Raw genomic sequence first — 25,090 nt, 5'->3', positions numbered from 1 at the left:
ACTTTTCCAAGTGCCCATGAAATATGTGACAAGATGTCCACCGAGGTCACAAATGTAAGCATAAATAGCTGCAATTTAACATCAGTAGTTAGCAAACAAGATACCCTCGAGGTAAAGAGGCAGATAAAAAGAGGGCAGTGATGCATTAAAGATGCATTATTTGGGGGTCTATGGATATAATTTAGGCTTCACAACAAGGTCAGACTGATTTAATTCTCTCTGCAAAGGTCAGTCCAAGGCCTGGCTGTACTAACCCCTGTGCTCTCCATCTGTCTGCACTCCAAGCCAGACACTTTCAATAGGTGATTGTGTGCTCATGACTGGATGAGAACACATTGAAATTACCTCCAGGTCCAGGCCTCTGAACACACTTCCTCGGGGCCACCACTGACCCTGGAGTAGCTGGTACCTCTGGAACTTTGCACTCGGCTGCAGCTTTGAAGTGTTGAGGAGAACATCTGATATGGTGTTTTCCTAATGTCGTAACTGCCTGTGAGTATTTGCCTTCATAAATGCGTTACCGCGGTGTCATAAATGCTTTATGCAGGTTTATTCTGTGACCCTTGAAACGTGAGTTCTTTTCAGCACCAGCAAAAGTATAATAATATAAAGTGAAAAACCCCAAACCATTACACTACTCACTTTCTCCAAAATGAGGAAAAATGAAGAAACTGGTGTTTGTGGACATCTTTATTTAATAATCCAGGTTTTTAAAAAATCTTCTTCCATAAGCAAGGTATTCTTTAAAAATAATTGACAGGACAAAATAAATATGTCATGTCCTGGTGTCTGTTAGTAATTTTCTTGCTGCTTTTTTCACTTGATGCTAAACGTTTCTGAATTCTCTTTTCATTTTAAGTAGGAAACAGGTTTATTAATCTGAATGCAGCAACTAGAGAAAATGAGGCCAGTGAATTATTTGAGTTTTCAACGGATATTTAGCTCACTGAAATAGTCACACATAGCAAACAGCACTTGTTGTCATGAAAGAAAAAGAGAAGACATATAAGATTAGTGGAAGGTACACTTAATTTTTAAAAGTGTAAGACACCTTATTTTTACATGTAGGGGTATGAGGATATGAACAGATACTGCTTTTATTGTATGCCAAAGCATAAAATAAAATTATATAAAATAGCATAAAATAATTGATGCATTATGCTAACAACCAAACCAGCCAAAAAAACCCTCTACACAGTGCTTTTTCTCAGGTACTGTAAGTACTCTTTGGGTACAATACTTATGTACATCTTGTTTCAGTGTTTATTTTACATTTGTGAAGTAAACCGTTTCAAAAGGGGAAAAAAATGGGTGAATCTGGTTGGGAACCAACTAAATTTAAATCAGGAATTCAGACCTTAGGATTCAACTCTCCACAAAGTAGCTCGTCCTGTGTTGCTCAAGCCTGCCTACTGTAAAGGGAACTGCAAGAACTCTTGCAGAACTGCAAGAACAATAATACAGATCATAACAGAGTAAATTAAAGGCAGATTTTCAGATTTCTGCCTGTCTTCCTTAGGTTAAATAATGTCCCTGGTAAACAAATTCTGATCTTAAATGATAAAGAGTTTTTGTTCCAGGTATCTTACGAAATCACCTCTTACTCTTGTGCACAGATGTGTGCTGATGAATCAGAGATAGTATTTGGCTCTTGAGGCTGTTTCAGTGGTCCTGCTTTTCTAAGTTTGAAGAAGGGAGAGAATCTGTGCAGAGATCACATACACAAAAACAAAACAAACAACAACAAAATGATAAATTATAGAATCCTTTTATTTCTTTGTATTTTTAGAACATGTGGTGCCTGATCCTATGTACACACACCCATTTCTGGTGGCCAGCTCACCTTCTCATTAGGTCCAAGTGTTGCTGGAACACCTCTTCTGCTGGAAGGTGTGCAGGTGTGCTTGGATTAGCCATGGGGAATTACTTGAGAGCGAGTGGCAGAGGAAGTCACCCTGCTGCGAAATATACTCACAGCCTCTGTGGGTCCTATCTCCTGCTCTCTGAAAGAGCTGGGCAGTGAACCGGGGCTCTTTTCACTGAGTGGGTATTTTTATAGTAATTACTATTTGTGGTATTGTATTAGTACTATTTAGGTATTCATTACACCGTTTGCTTTAAAATACTTTGTGGGTGAGCTTTTATTGCTCAGGAATGGCGCCAGATGGACAGTCATGAGGAGCAAAGTCCTCATGCTATCTGCAGATCATGGCACAAACAGTGGCACATTCAGTCCTTCCTCTTCTGTCTTCCTCCACCAACAGTCTGACAATTCAGGAGAAAGAGGGCACTCCAGAGAAACCAACATCAGGGTTACCTGTTGAGGTGGCAGATTTGAGACACGTTTGTTGTAACTCTGTAACTCTGTGGGGCCTTTTCCAGAGGGTGCCTGGAATTTGGCTGTTTACAGCCTCTTAAAGCATTCTTCCTGAAGTTGGGGCAATTTTTGAAGCATTTGCTGTTTGTTGCATGAATCCATACTGAACAGGCTTTACAATATTTCTATCTCCAGCACCTGGAGCTGTAATTTACCTTTTTGAATTGGTTTTATACCCTCAATCAAGGAAGGGACACAATTTCCAATAGTGATTGGAAATAGTAATGTCCATCTTTGTGTCAATAATGGAAGCCATTCACACTGAACAAAATAACCTGTTGTGCCTGGAAGTCCCTGTCCTTTGTTTGCATCTCATTTGGAGCACCGCTTATCACTTTCCACCCTAAAATCTGTCTGGCTTCTTGCTTCCTGAGCGCCCAGGTTGGGCTGACAAAGCTGCCAACCATGTTAGGTCTCTAGAGACATGCTTATATACTGGCTGGCTCTGTTTTCCAGAAGCCTTTGCAGGATCTGGATCTTAGGCTAGGGTGGCTTAGACTTACAGGGGAAACCCTGGCAAACCTGTAGATGCCAGTATAGACAACTTCCACCCCAGGGTGGTGTTCTGCTGTGGCAGGGGAAGGACCACTCAAAGTACAGCACTGCTTCTCGTGCTTTGCTGATGTTCTGCACACTCAAAAAAGAAAACAAAAAGCAAACCTGGATGTCTCATAAAAACATATGATTTTCTTCCTTGTAGCAGTGAGTGATGATCTCACCTCTCACTGCACTCTCAGGGACTGCAGGAGTTTAAGGGTTCAGGCTGTCCTGGTCTCTGAAACAGAAAAATCCTGTGCCACAAAAATGGGAGCTGCTTTTTGATTGTGTGCTTGTCGTGTTTTTTTCACACGTGAGACACGACATGCTCTGTCAAGCCACTGTATTCAAAGTTCCCCTAATATATTTCATTTTTATTAGTGACAGAGGACAGGTGATTTGAATCCTAATCCTAGGGGGTGATGTGTGTGTGTGAGGTGTAGAACACCTAGGCATGCGCTGTGTTGCAGCTATTGCAACCAGCTCACACACTTTGCATATCAATCTTGAGGTTTTGCTGTGCCCAGCTTTTCTGGGGCATTTGGTGGAAATTAAAATATGAGGGGTGCAGGCCACTTTACACCGTTATATTTCCCTTTCCTATTGTTAAGTTTTTGATTCCTCTTTTCCCTTACTGCGTACTTATACTCCTGCCAAGTTCTGAGGGAGGAGAAAAGCTGCTCCTTGTATTATTATTAAGTGATTCTTTCAACAAGTCAGGCTTTCAGAGAGGAGAAAGCATCAGGCAGGAGGGTGAAGACAATTTCTGCATTGCAGAGTTACTGTCTTACATGTGCTCATCCTTTGGGACAGAATTTAACAATTCACAGCTCTCTTGTCCTCGTGCTCCTTGGGAAATTCACTCCAAGCCAAGATCTCCCAGTCTGCTTCCATTTGGTTGGAATGACTCCCTGACTCGAGGAACTCTCTCCTTTCCAATCCACAGGTGTTAAGAGCAGTGTTTGGGGCAGGATAGCTGAGCTGCTGTTAGGCAAGAAACGGGACAAACAGGTTAAAAAAAGTCAACATTCCCAGGTGAATAAAGCTGAAGGAGAGCAAAGAAATCACCCTGGCTAAGCAGAAAACAAAAAGATGTTATTTTGTCCTTTCTGTCACAGCATTTGTGTGGAGCAGCAGCTGCCAGCACGGATGGTTTCCCGAGGTGCTCACAGGGAGTCCTGGGCAGGTACTGCCCTGCTGCAGGGCCTTTCTCCTGGGACCGCAAGAGGCCTCCTGTGCTCTGAGCCGAGTTCACAGCCTTGTCCCCACAGCTCTGGGGAAGGTCACTGTGTTTGCAGGCACTGGAGGAATGTGCTTGTGGTGCTGCCAAAGCTCAACACCAGAGGAAGCAGTCCCAAGTGCTTCCTCGGGTTTTCCCTGCAAAAAGGGGGCTGGGGAAGGAGAGAGGACAAAGACAAATTTTTTTGTGATGGACACAAGTGATCCAAAGCTCTGCATGAAAGCTGGGTAACATAAACCCTTCCCTCTTTCCCTCCCACACAGGGAACCAGAACAAGCTGTGTATGCTGCTTTACCTGTATTTTGATGTCTCAAGGCATGCACAGACCTCAGGTTAGCTCTGTATCAGGGCAGTGGCATCAAATTTTTAATCTCTGAAATTAAAAAGGCCATTTTACCTAGTAGGGGGGGAAAAATACCTTGGGACATTTGCAGAGAATTAAAAGAAACAGAATGTAACAGTGTGGACAAAGTCCTGGCCTGAAGCACAATGAACTGCACCAACGCCTTTGGTACAGCTACAAGTTTATAGTGTTCTGGAGTGCTGTTTATGTTACTATAAAAAAAGGTGAGAAAATATATTCAGTTACTTTCTGTTTCTCCCCATTGAGCAGATGGCAATTCATAGCTCAAACTGTTTTTTAAGCCATTTCACATTTTACTAATAAGTACAATATGCTTTTCAACAAGCCATGGTCAGGCACTTCTGCAGAGGTTATGTGGTTGCTCAGGTAGCTCAGAAATTAGAGACTTTAGGAATCCTATTGCATTGTAGTAGCAAAGATTTTCCAGTCACGTCTCACGTAGTGGCAAACGCAAGCTGAAACCTCTCCCACTTCTTGTTTCAAATTATTTCTAATTTTGTGGGCCACACATAATAGTGCACACTCACCTGAATTGCCTCAGTCTGAGATTGTTTCTACCAACTATGTTCTTGGTAGAACTAATCACACTTTTTAAGGAGCTGAATAGTCTGCATTTTAGGTGTATAATAATAGGTAGAGATGGCCATTGGGAAAAGTGAGAAAACATTGAGCAGTTCTGTTCCAGGAAGTTTTGGTGCTTTAGAATGAAAGCTGTTAATATTACACACATTGGAAAATTCTCACCATTACATCCATGGTTTTCGCAAAACCTGTTAAATTATATGCATGCAGAATAAGAAAGAGTGGGTTTTATTATTAATTGACACTCATTTTTAGCTGGCATGTGGTGGCAGGTCCTCCAAACAAACCTGAGGCAGAGATTAGAGCTGAAAGTTTTGGAAATGTTCTAAATCTTTGTAGTATTGCAGAGAGGAAGTGTAATATTAAACTGACAAATTGAATATATCTATTTTTTTCAACGTAATTCACAGTTTCTTCCTATTATTTTTTTCTACCCATGGAGATAAAGCAAAACAAATTCCTCAAAACAGAGAGGAATAGATTTCCAGATACCTTTCCTGTTAAGTAATGTATCTCTCTCATACATATGTACTGTCAAATATCTATCCTTTCCTTTTCCACACCGCGTCTCCAGCCAGAAGTGTTGGCTATGCAAATATTGCAGAACCCGACTCTTAACATATGTGCTATGTGCCTGGCTACAGCTACACGGGAAACTCTAGGTAATAATTAGAGTCTGCATATATTATCTTGCAATTATAATTTTACATAATCGGTTATGTAATCTCGAGGCTGGTATGCGGTGAGAAACTGCGGTTACGTCAGAATTCTTCGGAAGAAAAATAAAATTATTGATTGTAAGTGCACGTCCTAGCAGAGGGCTGGTGCAGCACGGAGTATCTCGGCGGTGAAAGCCACTCTGGGGAGGGACTCGCCCCCCAGGAGCGAGAGGGGCATCCGGGCGGCTCCGGGGGGGGCCGGGGCAGCGGGGAAGGCGACAAGAAAACGGAGCAGAAACGGGAAGGTGACAAAGTGTCGGGCGCTGATTTATTGTAGGAGCCTGTGCTCGTTGCCAGCTACTGAAACGCTCTAGGAGAGGAGCGGGATGCGGAGCTGGAGCCGCAGGCTCGGGTCCGCTGCGAGCCGCGGATCGAGCCGAGCCCGTCCGCCCCTTCCCTCGGGGCTACGACAGCGGCATCCGACAGCCCCTCTCCAAGAGGCTGCCACCGCCCGAAAGGGCCGGGGGCGTGCGGGCGAAGCCCCCGGAAAGAAATAAAATAACCCAGGCACGCAGGGAAAACAACGGAGTGATAATAAATAAACCACAAAGTGAATCAGATGAAATTGCCAGGCGTTCGCTCCCGATAAACAGCAAGCTTTGTAATATCCAGGTGTTGGGGAAAGCTGTTGTTTTATAGTTTATAAATCCCTGCTGGTGGGAGGGAGGGTGAGACTCTTTGGAGGTGAATGAAATATCAAATCACGAGGCTGTATGTAGATTTATGATTGCATAAGAGGCTCGATCATTTCCATATATTGAAATGTGCTGTCCTTTCCACGACTGCCCAGCCCTTGGAGGGAGATAGACGCTCGATTCCGCCTTGATCAATGCTGACTGTGAAGCAAGGAGGAGGAGAAGGGGGGGACCAGGCTGGCACCAGATGGAGCAGGGTCTAGGGAAAGGTCAAGGTTAGCTCAGGCTGCTATTGAATCGGTTGCAGCCTCACAGATAGATCTCTGCCTCCGAGGCACCCACTGGGGCTTCTCAGAATCAAATCTAATAGAAAAGGCAGTCACAGAATGAAATCGCTTCATCTGAATGCTAAAATTGTTATTAGGCTACATTAGAGAGATACCGGGCACATGATTACCAAAAAAGGAAGCATGCCTAGCAGTTTGCGACTGAAATAAAAGCTGTGAATATGTTGATACCATCGGCAATGTGGAAAGATAATAGATAACAGGAGAGAAGGGCAGAGAGAGACGTGTGTGTAACGAACAGATTAACATACTGATGCGGATGTATGTATCCGTATGAAATTATCCATGTGCACCGCCGTGGCTGCGCCGGGCTGTGTTTGTACATACACAGGGAGGAACACTCAGATTCCCGTGTGTCCTGCCATGGCCGTGCTCCTCAGCACTCCCAGGACATTTGTTAATTGGTTTGGACCGCAGTTATGGGTTGAGAAGCGGGTGCCCACTCGGAGCAGAGCTTTGGTGGCAGCTCCTTGCAGGACCCCACCTGCAGCCACCCTCAGCTTGTGCTGTGGTGGTTGCCGTCTCTTTGATTTTTGATTTTAAGTCCTCCTGGAGGCACAGGGCTCAAACATTGTTCGAGGCTGCTCATTTTCTGGCTCGTCTCAGGCAAAACTTCCAGCTAATGTCATTAGGTCCACATACATGTACAGCTCCCCCATCCCGGATACAGGAGCGTGACGTGAGCGCACACATATGTGTTTGGAGCAGTGGTGCTGTCAGCTGCCTTACAGAGATCAAAGCGAGGCTGTTCCCAGTTACCAGCTCCTCCACGTTACCAATTCCTTAACCTACAGCACAGCCATGTCTTAAAGAAGGATTTAGTCTCGTAGAATAAATGCTGGCTACACTAGATTAAACATGATGACTGCACTCTAAGGGTTAATAAATTTAGAATTAACAGATCATCCCAGCTTGATACAGCTACTATAGATGATTTAATATGCAGCCTAAGCAGGTTGACAGTCAGCTCACAGATGCAGATAAGATCAAACAGTCTCTTGATTCAATAGATTGAATGGTTGTACTGAGTGTCTGGAAGGTGAGTGACAGTATGTATATGGCAGGGGTTCTAGTAAAGAAGGGCTTCGATTCCCCACTGCTGTGCACTGCACTGGTTTTCCTTTTCTAGCAGTCAACCTTTTTCAGCAATCAAACCCAGAGTTAACATGAAAAAAAAAAAAAAAACTCTCAAATATAGTTCAGGAGAGTTATTTGAAGTTTTCAGTAATGAAAAGCTCCACTCTTTAATGGTAATCACCATTACTATCACTAGCCTGCACTTCAGATTCCTTTTTCACGGACAAGGCCATTGCCACCCACGGGGGAGTCTCAGCTGTCCACAGGCTCTATCTGTCCACATCAGTCCCCTTCCCTGGCAGACTGAAATCCACAGGAAGGAGCTATTTTGGAGGCCAAACAAGGACACCTTGCCCCAGACAGCCCCTGGGACTTAGTGAGTGCAGCCTTATCCTAATGCGATTCGCATCCAGAGGCTTTGGCTGCAGGAAACCTCGATGGATGCAGACTGACAAAGCCAATTCCCCCAGAATGGAGCTTCTTTCTCAGCTCTTTTGCTTTTCTGGCTTAAAAGTTAATGTCTGTAGTAACTCTTCTGTGGTTTATGTTTTCCTTTTTTGCTCTCCTGTCCTATTTAAACGGGAATGTAAAACAGTCCTCATGGAGGTTGATGAGCAATGGAATGACAGAGTGGTCTCTAACAATTTTATTATTTGATCAAGAGTAAAAGCTCCACCTGAACCATTAGATTTTACAATATGAATATATTTCCAGGCAATTTTAAAAACGCGTATTATGCATTAAATAGACAGTCACAGGTCTGACTTGCATCTTATTGTATTATATAGGGCCACCACCATACTGATAGGGATATTTGTGCTAGAGTTACATCTGAATGCTTATAAATTAGCTGTATGGTTTACTTCGGTGGGGTTTTAAAAATACTCCCACGGTTTTGATGAATGCCTTGCAGAAGGCTGGTGTGATGAGCAGCGCTGCTTTTAATCTGCCAGCAGAACAAACCCAGAACCCACCTGAGATCTGCTTCTTTGTGACTTTTAAAAATGGGCTCATGTACTTTTGCAAATGCTTACCTGTGAATTATAGTTTCATTTTAGTTTAAAAACCACCGGCTCCCTTCCCATCCCTCAAATGCTGAGTTAGAAAAGAGAAGGCCTGGATGTGTGCTTTGGATACAGATCCACATGGGAGCATCCACAGATTTTCCTGAGCAGGTCTGCAATGCCACTCAGATTTGAGCCACTCTTTTTCCTACTCCATGCCTAGGAGCACCTCTCAGGTGAGCCGATGGAGGCACGAAAATCTTCATCTTCTAACTAGAGACAGGCGACATCAAACTGCCAGCACTTCTCAGGGCGAACGAAGGGCACTTAGATATAAATCCCTTGCAAAAGGAATGCCCAAGCAGAAGCCCCCACGAGCACACGGAGGAAGGCCGTATGAGGCCCCGCGGAGGCTGGGAGGGCTCGGGGAAGCCGCGGGGCTCGCAGGAGCGCGGTCCTTGCCGCCGAGCCCCGCTCCGGGGCCCCGCGTGGCCGGCGGGACTCGGGCGCGGTGGGGCCGCCGCGCCCCCCGGATGCCCCTGCGGCGGCGATGCCGCTTCCCAAGGCGGAACCAGCGAAACCAGTTATCTGGCAGCAATTTGCATATTGATGGTGCCTCCTGCCGTTCTCCCTGATTGCTTTACAGGAAGGAAAGGTAACAGGAAAACACTGAACCCCCCTCTCAAAAGTGGCGAAGAGGCTTCTACGTGCACGGGGGGTTTGATGGAAGAGTAAAGCCTGGTAAAGCCCATGGCAGGGCATTTGTTTGCCAAAGTGGCTTTTGTCTTAGGATTGGAAAGCAGTTGTGTGTTTTCAGTTTTTTTAAGTTCTGCGGCTGAAAATGTGAGGTCCGTGCTAGAGACGAGCACTGGTCACTTCAGGGAAAAATAATTAGCCTCCTCATAGTCACTGAATGTGTAAGTCAAGGAGCAAGCAATCCTTGGAGATTGGGAAAGGCATGGAACAAGCACTTTAAAAGTACAGTGCCACGGTACAGGTATTTTTTAGCCCCGCTCATAAGCAATGTACAGATGTGCGGTATGGCATTGAATATAAGAGGCAATAGAGAAAATAGAGAATAGTTTCACTTTTATTGGCTCTGAGTGCAGTGGCTGACTAAGACACACCTATCGTGAGGCACTTTTGGCCTTCCTCAGAGGAATGGCCATGGCTGTGTCCTTGTATGTCCCTAAGTGTTCAGATCCCTTTATTTCTGGGCAGCACCAAGCAGTGTGCCAACCCCGTGCTGAGAGGCTGCTCAGCACTGTTCAGGAGGAGACGGCAGTGGATCCCATCTGCTCTATCCCATTGCTCCAGCCACATCTTAGACCAAGCTTCTCCCTGCTGCCTGTGGGGGATGGCATTTACAGACTGGGGCTCTGTATGGCCTGGATTTACCCTGTGGATATCTATAGCACCCAAACGTCTGAGGGAGGTGTGTGTCAGGACAGACAGTGCATGGAGATCTCTCTCCATGTGTTTACATCTATTCTCTCTCCAGGCTCTCAGATGCTGTGAAACTAAATATGATAGGGCAAATTACAGTCTAAATTGTGAATACATTAATTTCAGTATGGTAATATCAAACATTGTACTTATTTCTGATTTCTTTATTTAATTTCCCCTGCTTTTTTAAATGCTGGGGAATAGTTGCTCAACAGACAATAGCATTAGTACAATAACTCCCCCCAACCCCGGCATTCATATTTAATGCACATCAGCTTTCTATGTAATGCCATACAATATACTTGCACTTTATTTTAATTGAGTGAAATCTTATTCATACTGGTGGGAGAAGGCATTCTTTTCACTGCAACCAGGATTCATACTGCACTGACAGAATTATGTGTGCTGACAATAACAAATGGTGGCAAAACTATCCAAACTGCTCAAAGAAGTGGGCTCTTATCACAGGTTATTCACCACCACTACTGCTCCCCCTCAGTGCTGTGTCTTTCTGTGCAGCTTTGGGCTATATAATAATTTATTCTTCTGACTACAGAGAGTTGCATTAAAATATTATTGTAAGCATTTTAACAATTAAGCTGAAATTTTGTGTAGAATAAATATGGCAAAGGAGAAAACCCACAGTAAGGCTGTTCATATTTTTAAGCACAGAGAAATAACTCTGCTCTCTCAACTATTAATTCTTTTTCATCTAGAAAAGATCCTCACACCAACTATGTCATGTTCTGCAAAGCCGGTGAATTTCTTCTTGGCTGAAGCTAAAAGCTAAACCTAAATGTCACCTGAAATAGTAATATAAAATGAATATAGAGAATGATGATTGTGTATGTTAAATTTCAGTTCAATGCATTCTATGTGACTAAAAGTTGAAGCTCTAAAAATCAATGAGTTATTTACAGAAGATGTTAAGGTACCAATCTAACAGCATGCTTGAGTACATGCTTACTTTAAGGATGTAAGTACAGCTGATGTGCCCGAAGATAAATATGTGCTTAAGAATTTTGCAGTACCCAAGGCCAAGCAGATTCCTCTGGCAGGGGCTATATCAAGCAGAGTTAGAGGAGGAAAATCCTTTTTTATTGCACTGTCCTTTCTACTGTCCCTCACACCAAGCCTGCTAGGAAGCAGCACATAAATAAACAACTAAATCTTTCTTCATATTGTATAGCAAAACTAATTTCACAATAGAAATAATTTATTTTTGATTGCTGATGTTGGGTTTCTCAGATTAGTGAGTTATTTTTGTTATTCTACTTTTTAAAATTGATTTGAGGTATAGCTGGATTTATTTTTCAAGGCAAAATGTTTGCCTTTCCCTGCCTGCCACATCCAGAGTAGGGCTTTCCAGATTTCCTCATCAGGAGAGTTTGATCCCCTTGGATCTCGTCTTGCACAGAAGTGCCCTTACCAGCTCAAGTCAGAACAAGAATTTAAGAAGCTGTTTGTGTCAATGACCTGCCTTCATACTGCTCATAGGCTTGCACACAGTGACCTTGCTTAGATGCATGGCTTGGAATCTCAGCAGTGTCTCAAAAGGACAAACTTGTGTCCTCATGGGTTCCTGTAAGACAGATGGGGGGGATTTGGATGTGTGGGATATCTTGTCATGGAACACCTGGCTTGTCACAGAGCTCTCTTTTGGAGTGGCTCACACAGGACAGAGCCCTGCAGTGTGAGAGCCCCAGGCTGCAACCAGGCTTGGTCAAAACTCTTCCTGAAACAAATGGAGATGCTGCTCTTGAGTTCAGGTGTCCCTGCTCCTTAACTGTGTGAGGAGAGGGACATGGAAACTGTGGGATCCAGCTCTGTGAGAGCAATCCACTTACAACTTGTGGCTCGTATTTCTGGCCCTCGGCTGGGCTTTGTTTGCTGTAGGGTCAAGGAAAATCTCAAGTCTGCATCTAAACTAAACATGTACTTTTTGTCTTAGTGTGATTTGAGGTGATAAAAACTGACTTTTTCAAGTTTAAAGCTAGGGAAAAGTAGGGAGCATTTATCAGCAAAATCCTTTGTAACACAAACCAGTATTTAAACTCAGGCTCAATATTCAAAGCTGAGTGGCTCATCTCTTTCTAAGTGATGCCAGCACACAGGTAGGACTCATTTCCACACATTTCTGGGGGAAAGATAAAGCCCAGGAAGATTAAAAGACTCCAAGAAACTGTTAGCAAATATATTTATTTATGTTCTCTTTATCTTGCACATTTAGGACCCTCTTTGGAGATAACTAAAGTGTCATTTCTTGTTCCTGGCTTCTTCTCAGTGTATAGGAACACGCAGGTGGGTCAGGGTGGTAGGTGTGCCCTGTGAAATCCTCGTGGTAGCTGTAGCTTTACCTGGGGTATCTATACATATTCTATTGAGTATGGGGCTTCAGAAGAGCTAGAAGTACCAAATTCATACCCTAGATGTCAGTAAAAGAAAAAAACATTAAAACCCATTAAAAATCATTTTATGGAAGTCTGTGAATCAAGCAATGGGTTAGCCAATTATTTATAAGATAATTCCCTATTTGGACTGACAGTTGGAGTCCCAAGTTTCAGCTCAATCAAATTTACAGAGCCCAAGTTATAACCTCTTCAAGATGGGGATTGTAATAGGAGCACTGACAGACCATAACTACTGTGCCTCTTTAGTAACAAAAGCTCAGCTACCTCACTTGTGCCGTGGCTGCTGGTGCTGCAATAATTAAGACTGTATGGATTTGCATTTTAGGTCAAGTTCTGGGAGGTTTTAAATGCACATAGTTTAACTCATGTTGGCTTGAAATGTAGCACAGAAATGCTCAGGGGCAGGTCATATGTTTACTTATAACAAGATGTAGAAATATTAAACCTACAATATGACAACTAAGTAAGTAGTGCAAACTAAACCCAGTTTGGCTGAAATCAAACATCTGATTAAAAATGAGATTTTTAGTAATGCCTTCCTCTGCCTGCCCACACGCAAGCAAAACACTTTGTGTGCTTCAAGGGAGGGTTTTTGCCACTTTAAAGTCTGTTCCCTGAGCACTTTGTGCCATTTATTTTATAGTGATCCCCAGAAAGCACAGTCAAGGTTCAGGGCTCCGTCGTGCTAGGTGCTGTGCAAGCAGAGGCAGGCTGAAATGCCAGGCCTCGCTGAATAACCCATGGAAAAAAAGTCTCCCCAATTCAGGGTTTTATTCCAGGTCCTGCCTAGGGCGAGCCGATAACGAAATCTTTCTGTCACCTGGCGCTCAGATGTCTGTGATCCTGCACGGACTCGCTGCTGTGTGTGCTGTGCCTGCTAGTAAGAGCTTGCAAAATCAGAGTTTATTTTAAGCCTTTATTAAAAAGGAAAAAAAAAAAAAAAAGGCAAAAAAGGCAAAGCAGCTCACCCAAGTTTCTCCTACAGGAATACTAATGCACGTACTATTTCTAGAACGTGCAAGTCCTCTGCTCATTCACGGGAGTCAGCCTGGTGTGATAAGAGTTCCACCCACATTGCCTCCGCCTGATTGAGGCTATCAAGACAGTGTCGGAAAGCACCCCATGCGATCTGCTGTTACATAATGCAGCCCGGCTCCGGGGAACTGGCAGAGTTTTGGAATTTGTGTTTGGTCCTAATGTTCTGTAATGCTGGCAAGTGAGATTCCTGCTCAGAGTGAATGACAGCTGGAGCTTCGAAGCAGGAACATTTGCCCACCGAAGTTGCTGAACTCACCCACTGCCAAGTCTGTCACTAAAGTAGCAGATAGGCAGGGACAGCAGTACATGGCATGAACTGTGCCATGCTCCTTTGCACCTTCAGGTCCAAGCCCTGGGTGCCTGCCTGTGAGACGGAGGAAGTCCACACTTCTAAATGTTAGTTTTATGTCCCTTTCTACAGCAACCTCTAAGAATCTCAGGTGCCTGAATGTAGGGAGAACCACAGTTTCCCAGGCAGAGAGCTGAGGTGTGAGGAAAGGGACAGATACATTTTGGCAGATTTAAATCTTAAGACTGATTTTTACAGCATGAATGTTCTCATCTGGGCACTCTGTCCTGCTGCTGCAGGTTACTGCCGTTGCTGTGGGACAGGGATGGGTGCCCACCTCTGGTCTCAGCTGTTCCAGGGCATGAGCTGGTGTCTCAGGGCTCTGGTTCACATGGGACAGCCTGAGCCAGGATGGGCACTCAGCTAATGAGAGATCCTTCTCTAAGGTTAGCTTCCCCTCCTCTTTCAGGAGACAGCCTGAAACCCACCATGGCTCTGATTTCAGCGTGTACCTCAGAATTTGCTGAGGTGTAGAGCCACATTTCCTCCACCTGACTTTGCTCTGGGGCTAGGAGTCCGCAGCCAAGGAGTAGCTGATAACACGACCAGGGTGACAGCAGTCCAAACACTGCAGCATGACCGCAAGGCATCCCCTGCAGCTTGGACAAAGAAGGGCTGTGGAGGAGCAGGAGGTGACACAAGTTTGTGTCAGTGCACAGAACAGTATCACTGGGTCATTTTCTGTGCTGGCCCGTGTTTTTTTTTTCACCTGCCCTTCCAATCTGCCAGGGTTTCTAGGTGTTAGCAGTCAGCATTTGGGCATTTTTCACTGTGTTCACGTGCCACTTGCAGTGGGTTTGTTAGTACAAACCAGCAAGGGAACGCCAGCGTGCAGGAGGTACAGAGAGGGCTGGAGATGCTCGATGTGTCACAGAGGTGCAGCCTGTGGGGTGCAGTGGGACAGTGATGGGGTGCGTCGCCCTTGCTCCACAGCTTCCCTGGGGCGCTCCTAGCCCCAGCTGTGCCCTCTGGCCCTGTCTCTGCTGCCAGAGCCGGGGCCAGCTCGGAGGCAGCTCAGCCCCCTGCGCCCGGACGCGCCGCGGCTGACCCTGCTGCCATCATCAGCCTCTCCGGCAGCGCCGGGGGCCATCCGACCCCCTTTCCGCGGGGTATCCGAGCCCAGGACACTGGCGGGGGCGGGGGCCGTGTCTCGGGGGGCTCAGCCCGGTCCTGCGGCCGGGGGCGGCCCCGCATCCCTCCCCATAGCGCCCGGCGCTGGGCTGTAGCAAACTCCCTGGCAAGAGCTGTTTGTTGACCACATTCACGTTCCGAGCCCTGAAGCTAAAAGCACTTTACACAATAAAATAAAAGCACTGTCTTTTTTTCTAAAAGGTTACGTCTGGAGGCCACGCTGCTCATTCTTCATACAGAAAACTACTGAAAGGGCTATGAAATCCTCTATGATTTACACTCCCTCTCAGTGCATTAGGATATAGATCTACTCGACTCTAAAAATACTGTGGAGTTTCTAACCGATGTGAATATATGTGCATTATTTCAGAAAGTCTGTTAGAAAACTTGTCAACACATTATAAAGCATAAACCAGGACTTGGCCATTAAATACAGAGATCAGAGACAAAATGTATGCGGCAGGAAGTACCGAGAAAAGTCCCTTCATTCAAAAAAAGTATATTAGCTAAAAGTTTACACACAATACACAGCAAAAGGTTTGAAGCGAGACTATGGACCGCAATTACAAGGGATAAGTGGAATCAGTAGGGGCTTTACAGTCCCCAGCGCAGTTAACTGGGCTGCCAGAAAATAATTTTAATATTGTCATAATTTATTACCCACCGAAAGCCAAGGATTGTAAATACAGTCACTTTGTGTCCAATGAGTGCTCGTTAAACAGCCTCGTTCCCTTACCCTAAAAATACAATGAAATAAAAACCCACCTGCATTATTAATCTGCGGTCATGCCGTGTTAAAAATGTCTTCTCACTCCTTTTCTTTCTTTAGGTTTGTTATCTCCCTCCAATCACATGACAATGCGAAGCGCTGTGGGGTGGGGGGGGGGGTACAGGAACGAGGGGGAGACAGCGCTATTGCGATCAAATGCTAATATTAATAATTATCCAGCCGAGATGAAATATTATTTTTAAGGCAGCGAGTTTCCATTTAAATCGAGGCATTTTTACGGTGCTGGAATTAAGGGCATGCTGATGGTAAGAACATCCTCGCTGCTATTCATGAAAGCATCTGTAAAATTAGCTCCTGACTGGAGGTTTTGAGATGCGGTCTGGGAAGTCACCTCTGGAATCTCAAACACGGTACGATAATAAAACAGATTTAGTTGTCACCAAGTTCTTAATTTGCTATGATTTTTAAAAAAGAAAATCAATGAAACGATGCCTGTGATTGGGAATAAGCACAGCTAGGTGTTCTGATGCAGGTTGGCTTTAGAGAGCGTAATGAATTGTAATTCAGAGGAGTGTTAACTGCGAACCGCAGAACCTTTCAGGGGTAATAAAGTCATTACTTTTTACATTGCAGCCACCTTCAAAAGCTTTATACGTGCCATTAGATATAAATCAAGCCCCATATATATATATATCTACATCTCCGGTACAGACACCCACACGCCCGTGTTTCGCGCAGGGACATGTGCACGCCTGGCACAGCCATCCCTGCGAGCGGCGTGAGCTCAGAAGCCACCGCTGTTGTCACCTGCGGCTGGGTCCCTCCGCCACGTCCCGCATCCGCTCCCGCACCCTGGCCCGGCAGCCGCGGGGAGCATCCCCGTGCCGGTGGATGAAGGAGGGGAGCGGGAGCCAAAAGGAGGAGGGGGGGGGCGCTGAGCGGCGACGGGCGGAGCCGGGGGGCGGCTGGCGGGAAGCTGAAACTATCCCACGGCGGAGCGGCTCGGCCCCAGCCCCTGACAGCTCCGCCGGTGCGCGCCCGGGCTCGCCCCGCCAACAGGTCCCCGCCGAGCCCCGGCCCCCGCCGCCCCCTCGCTCCCCCGGCCGGCCGCGGCTCTGCCCGGCGAAGTGTCCCTTACGGCGGCGGGCAGCTCCTCGCCCCGCGGGCTCTCGCCCGGCGTTCCTCTCCGGCTGTCCGCCGCCGTCCCAGGCACGGCTAGCCCTTCGCACTCCCCTCCACAGCCGTACTTTGCTCCGCACACCCGTTCGCCTCCAGAGCTTATTTCTACCGCAACCTGATCCCTCCCGGTGCCGGCAGCATCCGCCTCGCTCCCAGTCCTTTCGGTGAAGTTGCAGCCGCTGCCGCCGCATCCTCCCAACTCCAGCCACTTCTCGGTGCCTCCTGCCGCCTCGCTTCCCCCACTCTCCCGCCCTCCCCCGTTGCCAGCCCGCTGCCCGCGCCGCCCCGCCGCCAGCAGCCCCACGTTTCGCTTTCGTTCAGAGCGTGTGGCTGCGGGCAGGGCTCGGAGCTCTGCCGGGGGAGGAAGGAGGGCTCCGGGGCTGGCGGGCGCGAGCAGCCCGCGAGGTCCCGCCGCCCTCCGCTCCCCCAGCGCCCAGCTCCTGCGGCTTCTCTTCCCCTGCTGCCGCTTCCTCGCCCGCCAAACTCCGCTCGCTGCTCCCCCGCCCGCCCCGGGGCAAGGGCCGCCGCTGGCCGCCGAAGTTTCCCGCGGCCCGGCCCGAGGCCCCGCCGCCCCCCAGCTCCCCGCGGGGCCGCCGTCCCCCGGGGACTGGCCGCAGCTCCCGGGAGGAGGGGACTCGGCAGCTTCGAGGAGGATGGCGGGGGGGGGGTGGGGGCGAGCGGGGAAGCCGGGAGCCGGATGCCCCCCCCCGTTGCTTTTTGGGTGGTCTCCGGTCCTACCTGGCTTCCCCCAGCTCCCCCATCTCCTCGGCACAGCCCGCGGCCAGCCTGCCCCGCAGCCCTCTCTGCCCGGCTCTGGCTTCACCGATGTGTTTGCTTTTCCAGCGGGGGTGTGCGTGCGAGAGCTGCCGCTGCCTGCCTGCCTGCTCGCTTTCTCCCGCTCCTTTTCCTCCCCTCTCCCCGAGTGTGTGTTTAATTTCCGCCCCTCGCCCCTCTCCTGGGTCCCCTCTTGCACCCGCTCCTCCGCGGCCACTCGCGGCTCCGGCCGCCGCCCCCTCCGCCCCCGGCCCCTCGGCTCCATTCGGCAGCGTGCGCCGGGCGGCCGGTGCACCCCCCACCGCCGCGCCCCCTCCCCTCTCCCCCCTGCGATCACTGTCCATTGGCTTGTCCTGCTCTCTTTTTCATGTCCAGCCCCTGATGAGTGTCCATTGGTGTTGCCTTCGCCTTCCCTCCTCCCCTCTCCCCGGCTTGCCCTGCCCATGTTTTGTATGTCTCTGTCCATCCAGGCTCCTGACGTTCAAGTTCGCAGGGACGTCACGTCCGCACTTGAACTTGCAGCTCAGGGGGGCTTTTGCCATTTTTTTCATCTCTCTCTCTCTTTCTCTCTCTCCCTCTCTCTCTCTCCCTCTCCCTCTCTCTCTTTTTTTTCCTTGCACAAAAAAAAAAAAAAAAAAAAAGAGCCATGACTGCTATCCCACAATTCATCTTCCCTGCGCCATCTTTGTATTATTTCTAATTTATTTTGGATGTCAAAAGACATTGATGAAGATATTTTCTCTGGAGTCTCCTTCCTCTCTAACCCGTCTCTCCCGATGTGAACCGAGCGACTCACAAGCCACCGAAGCCACCAACCCACCATGTCGCGCCGCAAGCAAGGCAAACCCCAGCACTTAAGCAAACGGGAATTTTCACGTAAGTAACCCGGAGAGCAATTTATTTAATTTACCCTACACTGATTTAATTTTTAATTCGAGAGAGAGAGTAGGGAAAAAAAATTAAAAGTGAGAGCCATTGAGCGAGTCGGGGAAAAAATTAACTCAGCGCCGGCTCGGGATTCTCAGCATTCCGGGCAATTTCTGCCTCTCTAATTTAATCACCTTGATGACTTTTCTTCTTTTTCTGCCCGTGCCCCTCGCCCGCCGGCGCGCACTCCGCTGCCCCGCTCCACGCTCTCCTCTCGTCTCCCGCTCTCCGCGCTCTTTGGCGGCAAGAGCGGCAGCTCTCGCCCGGCACCAGGAAAGGCGCGGACGAGGTGCGGGGCTGCCGGGGGCACAACCGGCCGAAAGTGGGAAGAAATTCCTGCGGGAGCGGCGGGCTGGACGCCGGACACGGCGGTGGCCGGGCGGGCGGGATGGGCGGGCGAGCGGAGCGCGGAGAAAGTCCGGCGGCCGGAGCCCCCCCGACTGCCGGCGGGGTCGCCCCCTCGCCCCGCGGCTCCCTCCTGGCGGGGGGGGAGGCAAAGCCGAGCCAAGCGGGGACGCCTCCCTTTTGTTTCCGCCGCGGGGTGCGGGGTGGCCGTCCCGCCGCTCCCCGCCGCCTCGGGCCGGCGCCGTGCGGGGCTCCGTCGCCCCGACCTCGCCCCGCGCCCGCCCCGCCGCCGCTCCGGCTGGGGCTGGGGCGGGGGACGGCACCGGGCGGCGAGGGAGCCGAGCCGAGCCGCGCCGCGCCGGCTGGGATTCCCTCCTCGCCCTCGCCTCGCGTTCTCCCTCTCGCTTACTATTTTTTGGAAGATTTTCAAAAAAAAAAAAAAAAAAAAAGTGGAAGTGGATTTTGATTGGGAAAAATCTCGTGTCTGAATGTTTACAAGCACCGCGTGTGCGGGGAGCCTCCTGCCAACAAACACAGGCGAGAGCGAGCCCGGGCTGAGCACACACGCGCGCTCACACGCACACACACACACTCGCACCCTCACACCCGCGAACGGCCCTTTCTCGCCGCCGCATTTCAACCCCAAACCAAATGCGCTCTCCCCGGGAGTGAAAAAACAAACCCCGAGCCCCACCACACCGTTCGCAACAAAAACTCTCCGGCTCCCTCCGTCCCTCCCTCCAGCCGCCGCCACACACACCAGGGCTAGATGCAAGATAAGCGGGAGCGCTCTTTTCACAACAAAAGGCAACTCGAGCTGGAAAGGTTTGGGGCGAGGGGGGTGGGAAGGAAGGGCGAAAAAAAAATATCCCCTTTTCCTCGGGGTGAACCTGGGGGAAGGGGAAATGCTGCATGTTTTTCCTCACTCCTTTCCTCCCCTTTTCTTTATTTCTTCCTTTCTCCCTCTCCCATTAGTCCCGACGGGTTTTGTTCCCTCCCAGGGATGGCAGAAGACCCAGGGCCATTTCTTCCTGCCAACCATCCCCGGCTCCCTCGGCCCTTCGCAAAGCCCCCCAAACTTTCCGCCGCGGTTTCTCTTCCCCCACGGCCGCCCAAACATTGCAGTCAGGTTCGCACATGGAGGGAAGGAAGCAGCGCTGGCTCTTTGCAGGCGTCCGCTCCGCCGCGAGCAGGGCCGCCCGGGGGCTCTGAGTGCCCAAAGTCTGCCCTAAGAACCCGGGGGGTGTCGGGGGCTCAGCCCCTCCCCCCGCCGTCTCTTTCTCCCCATACTTTTCGGAAAGCCTTTTTTTTCCGCCTCTTTTTTTTTTTTTTTTTTTTTCATTGCCGGGCTAGGGATGGGGCGCAGCATCGCTGGCATATGGGCATGCCTCCCCCCCCGCCCCCGGAAATGGGGTACGGGGGTGCTTTTCCCGGGCAGTCGTGGAAGTGGGATGCGGGGAACGGGGGTCGCGGCGGGACTGGAGGAGGGGGTGGGGGGGCTCAGGCTCGGCCCCCGGGGCAGCGGCGACGGGCGGGATCCCGCGGCCGGTTCTCGCCGCCGACAGACCCGCGGGCCGGCGCGGAGTGCGCGCACGTGCGGGCCAGGAGCGGCGGCCGGGACAGGCCCGGGGGGTTCCTCCGGCGAGAGCCGCCCCGGCGATGGGGAGGGGGGTGTGGGTGGGCCGGGAGCTGGGGGGGGGAAAGGGAGGCCGGGCCGAGGGAGCGGCGCGCCAGGGATGCGGCGGCGGGGCCGGGGCCGGGGCTGGGGCCGGGGCGGAGGCGGCGGGCGGGATCCGTGCCCGCTTCGGTCGCTAGGAGGCACAGCGAGATCAAACAACCGGGCAGCCCCGCGAACTTGAACCTGGCCGGCTCCTCCGCTGCCTCCCGGCCGGCGGGAGGGGGAGGGCGCCCAGCTCCCTCCCATCCACCCCCCCACCCCCCCACGCCCCTCTTCCCTCTTCTTTGTTCTTAATTTGCGCGGAGTTTGCTTGCTCCGGGAGGTAGCGGGGATGCTCGCCTTCCCCCTCCCCGGGTTTCCCCTCCCTCCCCATAACGTGTTGGCGGTTCCCATTGTACCCCCAAGTCTCCCTTTCCTCGCACCGTTGTGATCCGAAGACACAAACTTGGGATTAAACAGCCCTTCTCCATCCTTCCCACGGTACGGTGCAGGAAAATGCCCCAGCAGCGCATCTGCATTGCCCCGCGGGCATTTCTCCTCACCGTACTGTGGCACCCCCCTCCCCGCCCCATCACCCCCAGTACCTCCTTTCTCCCGGCACTCCAAAATCCATCCCTCTTTTGCCGGTGCGGTTGTTCTGGTGGCTGGGAACAGGGAAAAAAAGGGGGGAGTAGGAGGGCGAAGGGGGAAAGCTGAAAAGACATGTTGGTGGAAGGGCAATTTGCATGAAAAATAAAGACGGATGATTAGGGACCCAGCCAGAGAATTTTGATTGCCCCAGAATTAAAAGATGCATCCTGCAAATCGGAGGCAAAACCAGGTGAAATCTGGTGGTTTTTTTCGTAATCCCGGTATTTTATATTATGTTCTAAAAGTAGCAGTAATAATAAAAAGCATTTTTTTTCTGGCTCTGCCTCCATCGGGAGCCAAATGTTTTGCAGCGAACACAGTGCCAGCCGTATTTCATACTTTGGTATATAATTCTTGTTAATTAGCAATAATTTACGTTAAGAGCATAGAAAATGTTGAGGTTACAGGTTTTATATCTGTACATTTGATCATCTTGTTATTTTCAAGAACTTTGCCTCCTATAAAATTAATTAGGTGAAATGTGGAGGTGTAATCAGCAACCTCTGAATTACCACTTCATTTCCTGGTTTTGATTGTAAATCAGCCCAGTCCGTACAGACTTTTAGCAAAGTCTTTTTTCGCTCAGTGCCACTTTTAACTGTCTGGTGTCGAAGCAGCGGGTTACCTTCCCCTGCTAAATAATAATGACAGCGTCAGAAAGGAATCAGGAAAACATTATAATTGAGTAATGATTATGCAGAGCTCCTCACTAAGCCAGTTGCAAGGGGAGCACGGGTGGTTTTGTGTCGTTTTGCTGCGAAGAGTCAGTGAGATCGAAGTTAGATTTGCAAAATACCTTTGTCTGCGGCGAGCAGCGAGCTACCGGTGGAATTAGACCTGAAATAATTTATTCCCTCGGTCCGAACGCAAGGAACGGCTTGGGGAGAAAAACGCCATGCCCGGCAATCCCTCAGAAACACCCCGCTCCTCTGCCGGCTTCCCGAGGAGCGTGAGACGCACGTTGTGCCTCCTCTCCTGTTGGTCTGTAAGTTTAGAAGAAAGCCCTAGCGATTAAGACATTGTTTTTATTAATACGAATGTAACCTTCATATTCCTGTGGTTGACCTTACGTTAAATTAGAAGTAGTACTAGAGGCAAGAAATGATGGACTGGATCCCTGTGTCCTAGTTGGAGCTGAGGTTTGGTGAGGTAGTGTAGTGTGCTCTTTCAATATTATTTTACACAGCACAACTGGGAGCTACTCCAGATCTTCCTCCTCAATATTCAGCCTAGGTAGGGTTGAAATAAATTTAACCTGAGTTCACTGGATTTTTGCACTTTATCAAAATCAGTTCCAATATTGTGCAGTCAAATTAAAATCTATTTTTTGATTCTCTGTGGCTTTAAGTTCATTAAATGTGAAACTGGCAGCCAGCTAAAGAAGGTCAGGCTGATTAACTGTTTAGGAGTTGTATTCTGTCTCACTTGCGTTACCTGGCAGTGTTTTGAGGTGGGTTGTATTTGTAGTACCCTCTCCTGCTCGCTGCTGCTAGCGTGCGTGTTGTGTTGTGCAGACAGAGGAACACCAACATGCTGCTCGTATTTATTTTTTTTCCCCTCGTGAAAGGCGATGGAGATGGAGACTGAACAGAGATTGCCAAGGTATTTCTCTGCAAATGTAACGTGTAAAAAAAAAAAAAAGCCAACAGAAAAGAGAGCAGAGTCTGCCTTGTTAAAGCATCCACTGATGATTCTGTGAGCAGAAATAGCCTCATAATGAAGCTTTTTGGAGCTCATTCAGAAAATTTGTCAACTTTGACAACATTAGGCAAGGTATTTTGAGTTTAAAGAAGGTGCTTCTCACTGTTGTGAGGAAATGTGGCACTTGCTTGGCCAGGCTGATTTTTAGATGCTGAAGGCCATGAGTGCTAACATGTGCAAGATAATTTAGGTATTCCCTTACTTCAGGATTAAAAAACACAAAATGACTGATTGCCGTATTTCCATAACTACTAAAAAATACCCCATCCAGCTAATATCTCTGAGTGGTCTTGGTGGTGAATTTACTGTTTATTTGGATCTTGAGGAGTAGCTCAAAAGTGAGCGGTGCCTCCCCTCACCCTGCAGGCATTTCTGCTGTACTTGCTTTTTATAATTTTGGTTTTCTGCCATAGATACTTATTTATTTATTTGCCTCATACCCTCCTCCTTCCCCAGCCTCCCCACTTTGTGTATAACTACTGCCTTTAGGATTTTTTAAAATTGGAAGCTGCAAACGGGCCGATGGGGACAGTGACACAAATCCATGTGTTTATGTCTGCACGTGTGTTCTGAGGACTGGATGTGCCCTGTTTGTCGGCATCTGTATGTACCCACAGACGCCCGTGCAGGCTGGCCCTCCCCCTTCTCTTTTACACACATGCACACGTTATCTGCACAGCCTATACAGGGAATGTACGGTGTCTGTGTATGTTGAAATGCCTTTTATCTACACTGTATTTCTGAATTTTAGAAATTGGATCTTGTCTGGCTGGTGGAAGATACACACACATGTGTGTGAGAGTGTCTGCAGTGCTTTTAGCCTTGAATTCATGTACATAAATAATACATTCAGCAATAAAACACTATATTCCCTTCTTGTTGTAGTACCACAAGAGTTTTGCAGTGTATTCTTTCAGCCTATCCATTTAATTTTAGCACCAAATCATTCAAGGAGTCAGAAATGTGTTCTCGTGTAGGAACACGGAGACAGTTGTGGTGCTCTCCCTCCGAGTTATACATGCTACAGCTGCTCCTGCAAAATCTCTTCCCTGTAACTGTTGAATCCCTGTCCTCGGTGCCGTGCTGACTGCCGTGTTGCATGGGTTTGGTCGGGGGGGAGCAGGCGGACTCCAGAGCGGGGTGTAATATTCATGAAGAGGGAGCTCAGCGCGTTCCTCCCCCCATGCCTACTGCCTTTCCCAAGAGCTTTAACCATTCTCCTTTTGTTTCTCAAACTGCAGCCGAACCTCTTGAAGCCATTCTCACTGATGACGAACCTGAACATGGCACATTGGGAGCTCCGGAAGGGGACCACGACCTCCTCACTTGTGGCCAGTGTCAGATGAACTTTCCGTTGGGGGACATTCTTATTTTTATTGAGCACAAACGGAAACAATGCAATGGCAGTCTCTGCCTAGAGAAGGCTGTGGATAAGCCACCTTCACCCTCACCAAGTGAGCTGAAAAAAGCATCCAATCCCGTGGAGGTTGGCATCCAGGTTACGCCAGAGGATGACGATTGTTTATCAACGTCATCTAGAGGAATTTGCCCTAAACAGGAACATATAGCAGGTAAATTAAAGCAAGGAGAAGTGTGTGCGAGTTTATTTCTGTTTCAGTTGCAATGTAGCGTGTTGGCAGTCGTGCGCTGCCATGTTAGTGTGTTCTGCTCGCCGTGCAGGCTGGCGTGTCCATGCCCTCCCTGCCTCGGGTTAGTGGTGTTTCCTGGTGCCTGCACAGCGGCAGGAGCAACAGGCACGTGCCGTGCCAGCCAGTGTTTCTGGCTGTATTGTTTAAGGCCACTCTCGTGATTTGTCTGCATTGTAGTCACCGTCTCCCGGTGTCTCGCCTGCCGGAGCGCTGCGGGAGG

General features: G+C 48.9%; 2 protein-coding genes across 10 annotated transcripts in view; one reads left to right on the top strand and one right to left on the bottom strand.

Moving 5' to 3' along the window:
• Positions 1-675: 675 nt before the first annotated feature.
• LOC146767999 (uncharacterized) lies at positions 676-24,466 on the bottom strand. Of its 4 annotated transcripts, none has more exons than XR_014953950.1 (2): positions 21,475-24,466; positions 676-4,305 (listed from the first exon to the last, which is right to left on the bottom strand). XR_014953950.1 is itself a non-coding variant. In XM_085575771.1 (2 exons), the coding sequence occupies exon 1, from the start codon at positions 18,404-18,406 to the stop codon at positions 16,970-16,972; it is 1,437 nt and encodes a 478-aa protein (XP_085431897.1). In that variant the 3' UTR covers positions 676-1,703; positions 1,844-16,969. The 4 variants fall into 4 exon arrangements, 3 of the variants coding, with proteins under 3 accessions (XP_085431897.1, XP_085431898.1, XP_085431899.1); XM_085575771.1 differs by lacking the exon at positions 21,475-24,466 and having other exon boundaries at positions 676-1,703; positions 1,844-18,406; XM_085575772.1 differs by lacking the exon at positions 21,475-24,466 and having other exon boundaries at positions 676-2,317; positions 3,706-18,406.
• Positions 18,275-25,090, top strand: part of BCL11A (BCL11 transcription factor A) — a 75,241-nt gene continuing 68,425 nt past the window's right edge. For 4 of the 6 annotated variants that reach the window (XR_014953949.1, XM_085575768.1, XM_085575769.1 and 1 more), the window contains exons 1-2: positions 19,528-20,037; positions 24,463-24,792. Coding sequence is in view for 5 of the 6 variants with exons in the window: in XM_085575768.1 (XP_085431894.1) it covers positions 19,701-20,037; positions 24,463-24,792 (667 nt within the window). In the remaining variant the exon portion in view is untranslated. Of the gene's footprint in view, positions 18,817-19,527; positions 20,038-24,462; positions 24,793-25,090 lie in introns of those variants that run through there. The other 2 variants (XM_077781988.2, XM_021527508.3) reach the window with 2 other exon arrangements.

This window comes from Lonchura striata, chromosome 3 (genome assembly GCF_050655825.1).
Source record: "Lonchura striata isolate lonStrDom1 chromosome 3, ASM5065582v1, whole genome shotgun sequence".
NCBI classification, from domain to species: Eukaryota; Metazoa; Chordata; class Aves; order Passeriformes; family Estrildidae; genus Lonchura; species Lonchura striata.
Note: the sequence above shows the minus strand (reverse complement) of the source record. Positions and strands in the feature narration are given on the sequence as shown.